The sequence below is a fragment of the Leuciscus leuciscus genome (genome assembly GCF_965113295.1).
Source record: "Leuciscus leuciscus genome assembly, chromosome: 2".
NCBI classification, from domain to species: domain Eukaryota; kingdom Metazoa; phylum Chordata; class Actinopteri; order Cypriniformes; family Leuciscidae; genus Leuciscus; species Leuciscus leuciscus.
In genome coordinates this window covers 57,155,559-57,170,246 of record NC_138726.1, presented here as the reverse complement: position 1 = coordinate 57,170,246, position 14,688 = coordinate 57,155,559, and the positions used below count along the sequence as shown (strand labels likewise).

Sequence of the window (14,688 nt, the reverse complement as noted above, 5' to 3'; positions counted from 1 at the left end):
CACTTACACATTTTTGAGAATCGGGATATCAGATAGTAGATGACATGGTAAGCAAGTTTGTGAATATTTTGAAATAAAAAAGGAAATAAAAGCGATCTGTCATACAGTGTTATTGTGGCTGCGGTGTGTCACGTGACAAATATGACGCGTTGCCATGGAAACGTTAAGGGGGAACGTCCTAATATAACAGTCACCTTGAAAAAACTCACTCTGGGGAGTCAGTTAGAATATTTTATAAAATGGTATAAATTGTATAAATAAAATTAAGCGTGAAAGGGTTAATATATGCATAATAAATTACATTGGCTTATATTTTTATTAAGCGAGTTATCAGTGTGTTTTGTTCATTGAGTTCATTACAGTTAAGCCCCCTTAACAATTTCACATGCCCCCTCAGTCATTTCATCCTGCAGCCGGGCCTGCTCTCCTTTATGTTAAGGGTGGTGTCCGACTGCCCGTAACAAACATACATTCTGAATGTTGATGACTTGGACTGGCTGCATCTACGTCCAATTTTTCATCCTCAAAGGACAACAAATGTAACAAGAAGAAGTACAATAATAAAGATATGAAATATCTGAAAATATCTATTTATTTACGAAAACATCTTCATCTCTTGAAAAAGAAAAGAAAAAAGAAACAGCCAAGCTAGCAAATTACATATAGGCCTAAGTTCTAATAGATAACTGAAGTGTGTAAATGTTTATACTCAATTCCTAAGTATTTCCATTTATTTCTAGTATTTGTTTTATTTGTACATATTTTTCATTTATATTTTAAATTATTAATTTCCCTGGTTCAATAGGGTGATCTTGTAAGTAAGTAGCAATGACCCGGACATACTTTCACCTTTAAACATATGTAGTGTAATCTTGTTTTGTGAAATACGCCTGATCCTGAGTCAGAAAGGCAACCTTTAAACCCTTATAAGCTTTTCAATAATTTTTGATTGGTTGAAAACTTTGAATATACGCCATCATCTAAACAAACAAAAAGTGGACTTCATTCAATCGAAGTGGTCGAGTCAAAAGCTTAAAAGGGATACAAATTAAAAGGAGGGTTTAAAAGCATATATTTTCAGAAAACATGTTTAAAGTCCTGTGACTCTGATTGATAATTTATGGTCTGGATGAACATCACTCTATAAGTTATTGAATAAAGTTATCTCCTTATATTGAATATATAACATAATTTAATCTATATAAATACTATATTAATTAAACACATAACTGATATTTAATTCTGGAAGCTTGTGGACAGTTAAGTCATAATAATGTATTTCTTTAGAAGACCATAAGCTGCAACAGTTTTTTGTCTGATAAATATCTGATGCCTTAAACATCTTGAAACCGACTTTCACGAATATATGTCAACTTGAAAACCCCAAAAACCAATAAACAAAATGCAAATTAGAATCCATACTTGTTTACATATCACAATGCAACTTTATTTGAATATCATAGAAAATAACATAAAAACATGTTTGCTCTGGGATTGTTCGCTTTCATTATAACACATGAACTTTGACCTGCGGAAACACTATTGTGATGATGCCATGTGTCAGTGATAACACTTATATGACAAACAAATACGCTTCAAGTCATGTAAAACAGCACAAAAAAAGTACAGTAGTTGAACACAGCAACATTAACACGATACACTCATAATAAGGCAGCAGTGGTACAATCAGAAAATGCACTAATCACATTAAAAGTACAATCTTATGGTGCGTTCAAGTCCTCCTGGGAAGTTCGTATTTATGAGTTAGGAAGTTACGACGTCAGGTGTGTTTAAATCACTTTGGTCGGAGCAAGATGGCGATGATAAAGTGATTTATTTTTCTCAGTCTGTGAAGGTGCTGTAAACTGAATCATTGTAAACTGCCCGGCCAAGAAACAAGTCTCTGTTTGGATTTAGGCAAATGCTTAAGAGAAATTGATGCCGTCTTGATGTAAATGCATGTTGTGATGTTATTTCCATTAAGATGGGCATCAATTTTTGTTCAAGATCTGGTATTGACAATGCAAGAGTCCAGCAGATCCCAGAGACTTCCAGTGAATTTAAGCTCTGGACTCATCAATTCATGTGTGAAAATGAATCTTCCATCTTTTTTTTCTCACAATTTGAGCCTGATGAATCCTGACACTGTCATCCTGGAATATGGCCATGATGTGTCTGGTTGTTTAAGAAACGAAAAGCTACAAACTCCATCAATTAGGGTTAGAAGAACTGTAGACAAATATATGACATGCTAGAAACATAATAATCACTGCAATAATGATCCAATCACAGACTCTTCAGCATTTACCTATTAAAATCCAAACAAGTGACTATTTTGGCCAGGCAGTGTATTTTATATCGTAATTGTTATTTTGGACATACTTAGCTAGTTTTAGTGTAAAAAAAAAAAAAAAAAAAAAAAAAGGTACTTAAAGCAACACCATGTAGTTTTTCAACCTTCATAATATATTTCCAAGACTCTTGTAATGGTACATCGACTTACAATAGGTTGAATGACACGTCTGCCAAAGCCTGATGTGGTCTGTATCGCTTTTACTGGCACTACAGAACTTCGGGGTTCGGGTAGTAACCCGAGCACAAAAAGAACTACAAAATTCCACTGCTTTACCGCATACCTCACTTCCCCCACCCTCTCAAATTCGGACGTGAGAGCCCAACTAGCGTTTGTTTGCCGGCTGGTATAGCGTGTGTATGTTGTTGTCATGGCCGAAGCAGCAACGAAACCGAAGAAGGCAAAGGTTTTGTCGGAGGAGACTAGGAAGAGAAAAAGGGAGTGTGACAAAATCAAAGGCCGGACGAGGATCAATATTGGTCCAGCGTTCGCTCGCTGGCGTGAGCTAAAGGAGGAGGAGGGGTGCCCGACCGATGCTGACTTGGCCGTCATGCTGTTGGACTAGTAAGTATATTGCTTGCATACTATCTCTAGTTTTTCGAATTTGTTGTCTGCCTGGCTATGTTACGGAAGCTATCTGGTCCTCCATTTATCTTCATGAATCAAGTAATGCTAGTAGAGGAGCGAATTATCAATCTGGTAGCTAGTAAATGCTAACATGCTAGTTTTCGATGAAAAAACCCATGAAATTATATTCATATGACATGCTGAAATATATGCCACTATACCTGGGATGAAGACATTTCACACGCAACACAGGCAGTCTGCCCAAGACGTGAGAACTCCTTCTGCAGAGTTCAGGGGTATCGGCTTGTCAACAAATGCACGTCGTGTATCCCCTGGTGTAACCATGACAGATTTTACGACCGCAGTAGAAGACAATACTGTTTCCCAACTGTAGGGGGACCCCGAGAGCAAAACTTACATGGTGTTGCTTTAATTTCAACAAATTTACTCTCAATAAACACACTGCATTCATTGCATATTTTCTTACTGAAACGCCCCAAACTCGTAAACTCTGTGATAATACTGAAGAAAATACTGAATTTCCTTACTAGTAAATACTAAAATAACACTGTTATTCGTGTCGTGGCATTTATATGCGTTATATATATTTATATGCGTAACTCGTAAATACGATCTTTCTGACATGAATTTAAATTCTGAAGTGAACTAATCCTTTAATAAAGAATGAGTATCAGGTGTGTTTTTGATTTTTGTTTTAAATATTTTTCTTCAATCTATGAAAAAGTAATTAATTTAAACAAATTCACCTTCAATAAACACACTGCATCCATTGCATATTTTCTTACTGAAACGGCCCCGACTCTTAAACTCAACTCATGCTCAAAGAAAATACCGGATTTCATTAGTCTATCAATTTTCCTTCATATTATAAAATAACACTATTTCCCACTCGTAATTACGACTTCGCCGTGGCGTTTATATGCAATTAACTCATAAATACGATCTTTTCTGACATGACTTGAACGCGCCATTATTCACCGTTTCCTCCTGCATCTGAACTCATTGAAACACTGTATTTAAAATCTTTGGCTTTCAAAGCTCAATGTCCAGGAAAAGCTGATTGTTTGCTCTCTCTCTTACGCCGTGACGAACACCAGCCGGGCAGAATACGCCAGATCCGCCAGATAAATCAGGAAGTTGAGCGCGGTGAGAACGGCCACGGCAACCAATTTATCCCACCAGCACAAACCGCTAGAGTTTCGGCAGTAGTCCGGTCGTCTCGAGCTTCCCGAATAACGGCTGTCAAACTTGAAGACTGGCCAAATGATAGTGGCGGTGAGGTACATGAGAACTGCCAGAAGAGCGTAGGCGGAGAGGAAGCGTGCGAACGGGAACGGAAGGCACCCGGTGCATTCGCCGATGCACAACACCACGATGGCTGCCGAGATCACGAAGCAGATGCAGTACACGGCCATGCACCACTTCACAGCGGCGTGACTGTCGTAAGAGACCGGGTCGCTGACGAACACAAATATGACGCAGGCCACAAAAGTCTCGCAAACCTTCAGGAGACCCGGAACCGTCGCCATGTAACCGGCGACTTCTCCCGGCCGCGCCCGTGCCATACACACCTCCACGAAGTAAGCGGCGGTGGCCAGGCAGGAGAACACAGTGGCGACGATTCTGTGATCCCGAACCTCGTCTTGTCTCGTGTAGCCCTTCAGAAAGTAGAGCGGGAAGATGATGGACGCAGACAGGCACAGAAGCGTGGCGTAGCAGGCGAACGTAATTGGGAAGTTGTTCCAGGACACGGGGGCGCGAGACTGCAGACCCAGGATCTCCACCAGGAGAACCAGCAGGGTTCCTGCGAAGCTGAAAGCCCAGCAGAACACGCTCCAGTCGGCCGTCCCGCCGTTGAGCCCCCCTCCATGGGACGCCACGCTGAACGCCACACAAGTGAACACTAGAGCCGCCAGACGCGCCCACATCAAACGGGATGGCATCAAGACCACGAAAGGCATGATGAAGGTGATTCTGGTGACTCTGCAAAGGACAAAAAGAGAGACAGATGGACCATCTGAATCAACAGAGCATGCTATAGACCCCTTTTCAGTTAGTAAACATGGTGATGTTTTTTGTGGGCGGAGCTTAGGTGGTGGCGGAACGATCCCTCTGGACGCTTCCCTAACGTTAGTTTGCAAGTTTTGTTAGCTTGTTTTTTAACAATGACTGGAGAAAATCCAATTTTATCTTAATGTGCAAAGACACTCACTGTCCAGGACCGCGATTGTTATTTGCAAAAGTTCATTTTAACGGACATCCCAGATTGGCGGACCCGTACGCGCTCAGTCAATGGATGGACGATCTGACAGGATTAACGTTAACGCTACCTCCGGTTGAGTGGCCTGACTTCTACACCTACCCGATAGAGATACTGAGGGCATATAAATCTTTAGATGCCTATAACTATGAGCTGAATGGTCATGTAAAGACTTGTGTTGTGCGATCTGCAGTTCTGCCTAGCCAGCACCAAGAAGACGACAATGTAAAGAGTGACATTACGGTGCAATTTTAATGATGTGAATATTTTCTAGAAATAAAAATTCCAGATACAGCATACTCATTTTTCATCGATTCTTGCACCCGACAACACAACAAGATGACATTTAATAATAATTATTATTATTTAAGTTCCTTATTATGTAGCCAAATCTGTGGTTTGTAATGGCCGCCTCCAGTTTTCCCTTTGTTTTGCCTCCAGCTAGCGCCGTGACGTAACTGTGACGTCGGCTCGAAATTGGTCTATTGGCTGACAGATTTGACGAGCTCTAATCGCTGATCATGCTACTTAGGCTTTGTCCACACATCTTTTTCTCTCCGTTTTGGCCTTCTGTTAACACTGAGACGGAGTTTTTATTAATGAAAACAGGCTTTTTTGAAAACGCTCTCCAAAGTGGATAAATTTGAAAATGCCGTTTTCGCGTTGTTGTGTGGACCGTCAAAACAGAGGCATTTAAAAACGATGACGCAAGTTTAGTCATGTGACGCATATTGAACCCATAGATATTCATGTTTATACCGCTATTGTGCCTGTTATGTGCTGTTCACTTTCACACAGTTGGTAAAATGTTACTTTGCACACTCTTCATATCACAGTCCTGCACAGAAAAAAAGACCACCAAAGGCATGATGTGTCAAATGAAGGTGCTTCTGGTGACTCTGCAAAGGACAAAAAGAGAGACAGATGGACCATCTGAGTCAACAAAGCATGCTTTTGGCTGACAGATTTGACATGCTCCATGTTACTGCCTGGTTGTGTAAACATGTGGACCATTTGGGAGGTTCAACACTTTTAAGAGGAGCTTGTGTGGCCTGTTTCCATCACTGCATAGAGACAGAGTGCATTTAGGCCACGCCCACACAGGGGGATGGGGATGGGGATGGGGATGGGGATGGGGATGGGGATGGGGGGGGGGGGGGGGGGGTAACCCAACCGTCTCCATTGACTTTGTATTGCGTGAAGCTGCCTCCTCGTCATTTCTGACTTATAACAAAAAACAAAACAATGCCTAAAAAGCTGCTTTGTGACAAGGTGTACAGCAAACAAGCTAAAATCACCAGAACTAGGCCTAAGTTTTAATAAGTTGTCGACCCCAAAACATGAGCGTTTAAGGACACAAAGGTGGATACAGGGAATTGAGACAGAGCATATTACATGTCATATTACAGGATAGCTTAGCTTACAGAAATATAGGGCTAATATATAAACTGACATTTGTATATTTGACTTACAGTGAGAAAATGTTTACTGCACACATAGTGTATTTTTAGTGCATACCGAGTGTCAGGATCCCACAATTGATCCATTCTTTCAACTGATGCTTCACGTCTTATTGCCTGCATCCACTTTTGTGTCCTTAAACACTTGTTTTTTGGGGGCCGACAGCTTATAAAAACTTGGGTTTTTCAGCTTGTTTGCTGTACACTTTGTGACGAAGCAGCTTTTAGATATCGTTTCAGAAATGACAAGGAGGCAGCTTCACGCAATACAAAGTCAATGGAGACGGTTGGATTGTCCCATACCATACCATACCATACCATACCATACCATACCATACCATACCCTGTCTGTGAGGAATAAACGCTATTGGCTATTTGAAAAGGGGGAGGAGCCATTCAATATGTCCTGCCTTAGCTTCCTGTTTCAGTGGAAATTATGTCAACGCATCAAACAAAGCTGCGCGTTTCAAGGCATTCAGTGGGCCTTTAAATAAAGCTCAGGGAAACAACACAAGCAACCTGTATGTCTTAAAATACTTAACATAGCCTACTTTTGAAATCTCTGATTTATTGTACATTTAATACTCTTAAAGCAATAGTTCAAACAAAAATGTTAATTCTGTCATCAATGACTTAAAGGCCCACTGAAGTGTCTTGAAACGTGTGGCGTTACACAGTGTGTTGATGTCATTTCCACTGAAACAGGAAGACAGAGCGGGACATATCGAACAGATCCTCCTAGTGGTGTATCGGATCACAAACTCACGGTTCAGATCATTTAGGGTTTTTGAGCCACTGATCGGATCATTTTTCAGAACAGCAAAAAAAATTATAAAAAATATATATATAAAAATTTTTAAACAAAATTTACACACACACATTATATATATATATATATATATATATGTGTGTGTGTGTAATTATTATTATTTTTTTTTTATTTTTTTTTGCTGTTCTGAAAAATGATCCGATCCGTGGCTCAAAAACCCTAAATGATCTGAACCGTGAGTTTGTGATCCGATCCAATATATATATATTACAAGCAGAGATGAAAAATAAATACGAACAAATACACAAATTACAAGTTGAGATAAAAAACAAAGTTACAAAGTCTAACAGTATTCAAGTACAGAAATTTATATTTAGGGCTAAATGTAAAATAACACTATTTGTTCACAGTAGAAATTAAATTGAGGCTTATCTTTGATAAAGCTGTATTGTGTTGTTTTATTCATATGTTTTAGTTGTATTAATATGCTTCAATTTAAGATCGAATGCATGGAGCGAATAAACTTAAAAACATCCAGTTTCTTTCTCAGCTGTTCACTCATGACATAACCGGGAGAATACTTGCCGAGACGGGTATTTGACATAATTATGTGTGTGTATGTGTCCGTTCAAGGGAAAGGAAACGCGAAAGAGTAGCTCAGATAACGCACAAGTCTCTTAAAATTGTTTTAATGTGTAAATTGGCAAGACAAAACACGTCTAAATGATGCATTTTCACTCTATGATGATTAAACTTAGCAGTTAATCCTCGAATCACATGCGTGCCGAACCGTGGGGCCTGATCCGTACGAATCAACTGCGATCCGTTACACCCTTAGCTCCTCCCCCCTTTTAAAAAAAAAATGGCTGATAGCATTTTGTTAATATCACAGCTCAGCGAGGGCTGTTGAGCTCATTGAAGCCGCAGTTTCCTCCTAATCTCTAACCGTTTCTCCTCCTAATCTCCTCCATATGGCTTTAAAAATACAGCTTTCTGTGCAGAATTCAAATGGGTCTAATACGTTATGTGTTTTAATTACATTGTCTGAATCGTTCCCTATCCCCTATATAGTGCACTTTGTGCCATTCACCATGTAGAATATAGTAAATGTGTGAACAATTCAGATTCTAGAGAGAATCTTTTTTGATTAGACAGAAAAACTGATGAGAAGCTGAAGTGCAGAGTGATGTCATCAAAACCACTGATCCATATTGGCGGAAGTGAGAGACTAAGTTTTAAATGTGAATTTTGTCATTGTTTTGGAGCAAACTATCTAATAGATAGGCTAACCGTGAGACTAACATTCATACTAAAAGCCAAAAAAAAAAGAAAAAAATTTTTTTTTTTTGATTTCATGGAGACTTTATCAGAAAAGGAAATCAATTGTGCAAATGTCCAACCTGCTCTTTTACACAATGACAGTGAGTGTGTAAAATGCATTGCACAAGTTGTCTATGACTTGTGTGGTAATGTTACAAGTCTTCTTAAGACAAACGACAGCTTTTTAAGATGTTAATGATGTTTTTAATGTTATTTGCTAAACATATTCCCCTCTGCTCCGCCACAGCTCCCAAACCTCATTCACACTAGCTCACATTAAACCGTGTAACGCCAGGTTCAGCAGATAATAATTCAGATTTGCATCAACAAAAGTACAGGCAGGACATTGCTCAAGATCTCTTTCTGTTGAGGAAATGAAGTCATGGGTGTGGAATGAATCATTTTTGAGTGTTCCTTTAAGAGCTGCAGTTATAGATCTAGTATAGATCCACACTTCACACATCATGTCTAATATTAGGTAAATACTTACTGTATCTAACAAGTTAGCTAACCCCTTGTAAGCGGAGGTGACTCAGCTACAGGTCACTTCCGCCACATTCCAATACGCATTATAGACGCAAGCAGAGCCAGCAAAAAAATAAATACAAAAAGAATAACTTCTAGAGTTTTTAAAGCCGCTGATAATGACTTAAAACGTTTATCAGCCTACATCTCTGATAGTTTACTGATTTACGCAGTCTACACACTGAGCGAATGTTTCTTTACTCTCTCCGTCGTTCTAACGGATGTGGTGAGGGGTGTGGGTGTTGGTTTATGGTTCGGATGAGGTTGAGACCGTAATAGTGAAACAAACGTTTTCGGGGAAAAGCTTTTAGTGATTTTAGCGACCTCGGAATTCATACTTTTCTCGCTTAGCCTACGTAATGCGTTAAAAAAAACGCTTAAAAGTTGCACACGGTTAAAAAAGTACGCAATATACAACGTTACGCACAGTATATAAACCCAACGCAGACCTAAAGCAAGTATATTCACAAAAGCGTGTATTTATGTAAATGAGGCGCATTCCTCTAGCTGAAATTTGTACCGTCCACAAAAACACAATTTTCACCCTTAATTACTGATTCTAGACCAATGCAAACGCAAATCCCAACAGAAAAGAAAACAACAAAACGATATAGACATACCTTGTACTTATGTAGAAAGACTTTCCCCCTTTATTCCAGTTTGTATGACAGTGGAGATCGAGACCCTCTCCTGTGACGCTGCCCAGATGTTCTCTTCTCTTCTTTAACGGAACTCACCCACGCCCATTACTTCCAAATTAGGTACTGCCTTTCTCTTATCATTTGACCCACGAAGTCTAGACCAGAGAAGGGAATTCTATGCTAAAATTAGATGTATGTTGGTTTTAGCACTCCACTATGTTATATTTTCCCATTTTTTTTCTGTATATCTTATATATATATATATATATATATATATATATATATATATATATATATATATATTGTAATTAATATATTTAGCATACATTGTACACAGACAACAACAAAAAAAGAATTATTTTTTCTTATTTTTCATACTATTTTGTCTTTTGAGGAAACCCAGTAAATGTGGTATTTCCAGCTTTCTCTGCGATGAATGAGGTTGTTACTGTTACTACTCTGCCGTTACTGAGGTTGGACGCTACATAATAATCTGAAGTACATATATTTCGGGACACTTTGTTCCAATAACAGATTGTACAATGAGAATGAAAATGAGAAGAAAAAAATATCTAAGTTATATGTTGTTACGAGTAGACTTACACTAGTTTTAACAGGATTCATTAATTTCGTTGTAGCCTATAGCTGTCTGTGTTTAATTTTCAGTGTGACAACACACATACATTACGAATGGTCACGTGTTCCCAACATTACTGACTTCTCGCGAGTTTACAGAATCTACTGATTTTAACTTTCCTTAGTTTTAGCTACAGATATGTTCATCAGAAGAAAATCGTAATAATAATGCAAACCGATAAAACAGCAAATATAATATTTAAAACCAACCAGACTGTGCTAGCCTGCTGTGATAAATATGATAGCCTGCACGAAAGACAGTAGTTCCCTGGTGGTCTAGTGGTTAGGATTCGGCGCTCTCACCGCCGCGGCCCGGGTTCGATTCCCGGTCAGGGAATGACTTCTTTTGGATGTCTTCATTTTTACAGGTTACTACATTTCTTTCATAAATTCACGCTTAATTCAGTGTTACATGTCGTATCTTTGAGAAATGTACTATTTCGGAGTGGAAATTCCTTCTACATTTCCCCCCCCAGTTAAACCTGCCTTGTTTTTCCAGTAACTCTAGTGACTCGAGTCTCGAGGACGGATTTCACGCGCAGTACCAGAATCCAACCGATAGGGGGCGAGCGCGAGTCTGTTTGCCTTCCCAGTAGCCAAACATAAACCCAAGGATGAGGGTATTATTCCGGAATGGCGAACGCTCGAACACTGGGATAACACTACATTTAAAGACATGCCGATCACACATCTCTTGGAAACAATGAGAGGATATCAACTTTAAACGTCCATACAGCAGGAGACTGACGCTAAAAGACGTGACCGCACAAGATTCAAGTCGTTACGGAACCCACAATGAATCTCGCTGGCCACAAAACGAGCGTGTGCAAATCGCCAAAATTCGGGGAATAATTGCACCTCATAACGAAAGCGATCCAATGCGTGTTTATCGGCATAAACAGTGCAGAAGATCGCGTCTGGATCGGGTTATTATTGCACAACAACGCGCGCGCTAGCGTTGTGTCGCACGCGCGTGAAGGCCTCGCGCACACTGGAAGCGAACTGGATCGAGCCGAGCAATAACGCAAGGATATTATTCATGTTCCCGCATTGCACATCATTACAGTTAGATGTTTATTTGAGTGCATTGATGGTGCAGGGGTTTTGACTGTCACCACTGTGATCTTGCTGCTTATGAATTAGTTTAAAATGCACTTTATTTCTCTCCTATCACTGTGGGTTGTGTGGTTCTGATAAGCTCCACTTGCACTGCGTTGAGATCATGAGCTTCAAAGACCAGAATAACCTTGTTAAAAAAACACTGAGAGCCGAAGGACCAAGTGACTGTGAATCATAGTGACCCTTTAAACACTGTATAGTCGAAGACACACAGTAGCGGATTCTTCTCGTTTGGGTTTGAAGACTTGCATGGTTGTGTGCAAAGTTGGTGAAATCTGTTCATATTTTTTTTTTTTTTTTTTTTTTTAATGTGACCCTAAAGTAGAACTATGATTCAGTCCTCAGGAATCTGTGTTCAGGACACCAACCGGAGGCTTCAGAGATAATACAGAAATGTAGCGTATTGATCCTGCATGTTCCCAGTTGTTTTGACACGAGTACTGGAGTTATTTCCCAGGTTTTCGAGTTTGTTTATTAAACGGGACGATGCTGGTGAGGAGGACCACTGTGTTGAACTTTGACCCTTGACGTGACGAAAGGACTACACTCACCCTAAGGAGCGGAGATACGAGGAGAGGAAATACAACTAACACACACTAATGAAATGATCTCAAACTGATATATAATCACTACACAAGCAATCGGACAAACCTGTGACGGTTTGCAGCCATGAGTGTCCGACAGCCGACCTCCACGCTGGACAGGTGAGCTTATTATGCTTTTAACGACCTTTTGACCTATTGCCATTGTTTTATGTTAATGTGCTCATTGTTTTATTTCTGCTTTACGAGACAAAAACTAAAAGACGACTATACGATTGGGATAATACCGTTGCATGTTTGATAGTAATATTTACGGTCCTGTAATCTGATTGGTCGAGCGGCATTTCAAGAGCGCTAACTAACATACAGTCAAGCTTATTCACCAAGAATAGCATTTTTTTCTTTTTAAATTATTATCTGTGATAACTGACATTCTTATGTCACAAATGCACCCTGCAGTGTGGATATAGCATCACGTAAAAGTGTAAAATAAAAGGGTTACCAATAACATATGAGTTAGTATTCCGCTGATCACGTGATATCAACATGACGGCGCCCATGAAGCGACCCGTTTCTTGCAGAATAAACCCGATTTTCTCATGTAAGTGTACGTATTGAGTGAACCATTCATTTATATTAATCTGAGAACATTCATTTAAGCATGATTAAGGAAAAAGTTATTGGTAGACAAATGTTAACTCGATAATAAAGTATTAGTAAACGTTGAAATTAACATGAACAATTCATTATCAGTTCATGCTAACTAATGTAGTTAAAGGTATAGGGGAGGATCTTTCCAAATTTTAGATAAGACCCGCCCTCTCCACTTTTTGAAAAGTTTGATTGATTCACCAGAATGATTGACAATTAGGAGGACCAATAGTATAGGTTACCCACCAGGAAGTAAAACATCCTCCGCTATATCTTTAACTAATGAACCTTATTGTAAAGTGTTACCAGTATTTTAATCCAAAAGGCTTACATAGTGTGCCTTTAATATCAGGTTAGTTAATACACTGTGAACTAACAAGAACAAAAAAATTAACAGTTGGATTTTTTTATTAACAAATACAGTAACAGATGTATTGCTTATGGCTAGTTCATATTAGTTAATACATTAACTAATGAACCTTATTGTAAAGTGTTACCAAAATATCCAAAAAACACTAGTACAATGTTATATATTTAGTTGATTTGTGCACTTACATTATCCCAAATGTTTCTGAGAATGTTTAAATACAGAGAAATAAGCATTTTGAACCACCCATCAATGACATCATACCCGCGTAACCCTCGATTTCCGGTCTTATTTTGTAGAAACCATAGAAACACCAAAGATGCTTTAATATGTTATGTGTTTTATGGTTTACAGTGAAAATACTGGCTAAATTCACGTTTGTTTGTGTGCGTTCTGAAGGTAACATTAAAGTTGCTGCTTCCTTCATATCTCCAGTGTAACAGTACAGGTTTTTCCATTCATCCAGTGTGTCTTAGTTTCCTTGTTGCTATTTTTACCCTCAGTTACAAGCGTTGTGTTTGTTTACTGGTGAACGATGGAGTCGCTCTGTGACAGACGCTTCACGTCATACGATTATGAGCACGTCCACACATTGTCTGTGTGTGTGTGTGTGTGTGTATCAGTCTTTTCTGTGCTTCTGTTTTTGATGTGTGTCTGTGTCTTGTTCTCTGTCTCAAGCTCTTGATTTCTCTTTCCCATTCACGTGTTTTTCCTGTTCGTCCACTTCCTGTTTGTGTCATGTGACCTGCAGGGCAGCCATTAAGAAACACACACACCTGCCCAGGTATGATGAACCAAAGTGAAACCGAACACATGCCATCTGTCAGTCATTAACCACAGATTTCCGATGCCAGTTGATATACTCGCTTGAGTAATGTTCACTATTTCACTGTCTCAAGACATGTTAATTGAGCCGTCAATCACACACACGACTCTTTCACTGTGTGCTTATTTAGGAGGAGTTTCACGCGTCGTTCACTTTCTCACTCAGACTTGCAGTCCGTCTCATGTTGTGTACTTGCTCTTTCTTTGCGTTTCTCTCTTTCTCTTCTGTAACACCTTCATTTTCTCTTTCATGCATCCTTTAAGTCCTTTTGCTGCTTGGTGAGTTTTCTGATTTTATTTTAATGTTCTGTTATAATTAGTGGCAGACCAGGATTAATATCCCTGTCAATGAATGACGCATGTTTTGTTTTTAAATGCTTGATTATAAAAAAAATTTTGTCAATATTTTTAGTTATTACACCCTTTTTTTTATTATAATATATTCTCTCAAGACATCGATGTTTGCATTGCACATTGAAAACACAGTATCGGTTAACCACTGTAATGCCAGTACTGGTGTGAAACTCAGAAATATGGCCAAGGTCCTTTCACTTTTGGTTGGGTGTCATTAAAATCACCAACTTTCAGTTTTATTTTGCATTGTGCATCTATAACGTCCAATGAACTTCCTT

At 39.1% G+C, this 14,688-nt stretch overlaps 2 protein-coding genes across 8 annotated transcripts in view; one reads left to right on the top strand and one right to left on the bottom strand.

The window, feature by feature from the left end:
• Positions 1–1,422: 1,422 nt before the first annotated feature.
• On the bottom strand, positions 1,423–10,006 carry myadma (myeloid associated differentiation marker a). The gene is made up of 2 exons (XM_082148770.1): positions 9,896–10,006; positions 1,423–4,924 (listed from the first exon to the last, which is right to left on the bottom strand). The coding sequence occupies exon 2, from the start codon at positions 4,900–4,902 to the stop codon at positions 4,018–4,020; it is 885 nt and encodes a 294-aa protein (XP_082004896.1). The 5' UTR covers positions 4,903–4,924; positions 9,896–10,006; the 3' UTR covers positions 1,423–4,017.
• A 1,118-nt stretch (positions 10,007–11,124) lies between these two features.
• arhgef11 (Rho guanine nucleotide exchange factor (GEF) 11) overlaps positions 11,125–14,688 on the top strand; it is a 46,507-nt gene continuing 42,943 nt past the window's right edge. For 2 of the 7 annotated variants that reach the window (XM_082162326.1, XM_082162323.1), the window contains exon 1: positions 11,126–12,375. In XM_082162326.1, the coding sequence (XP_082018452.1) occupies positions 12,341–12,375 (35 nt within the window). In that variant the 5' untranslated portion in view covers positions 11,126–12,340. Of the gene's footprint in view, positions 12,376–13,505; positions 14,336–14,688 lie in introns of those variants that run through there. The other 5 variants (XM_082162321.1, XM_082162324.1, XM_082162325.1 and 2 more) reach the window with 4 other exon arrangements.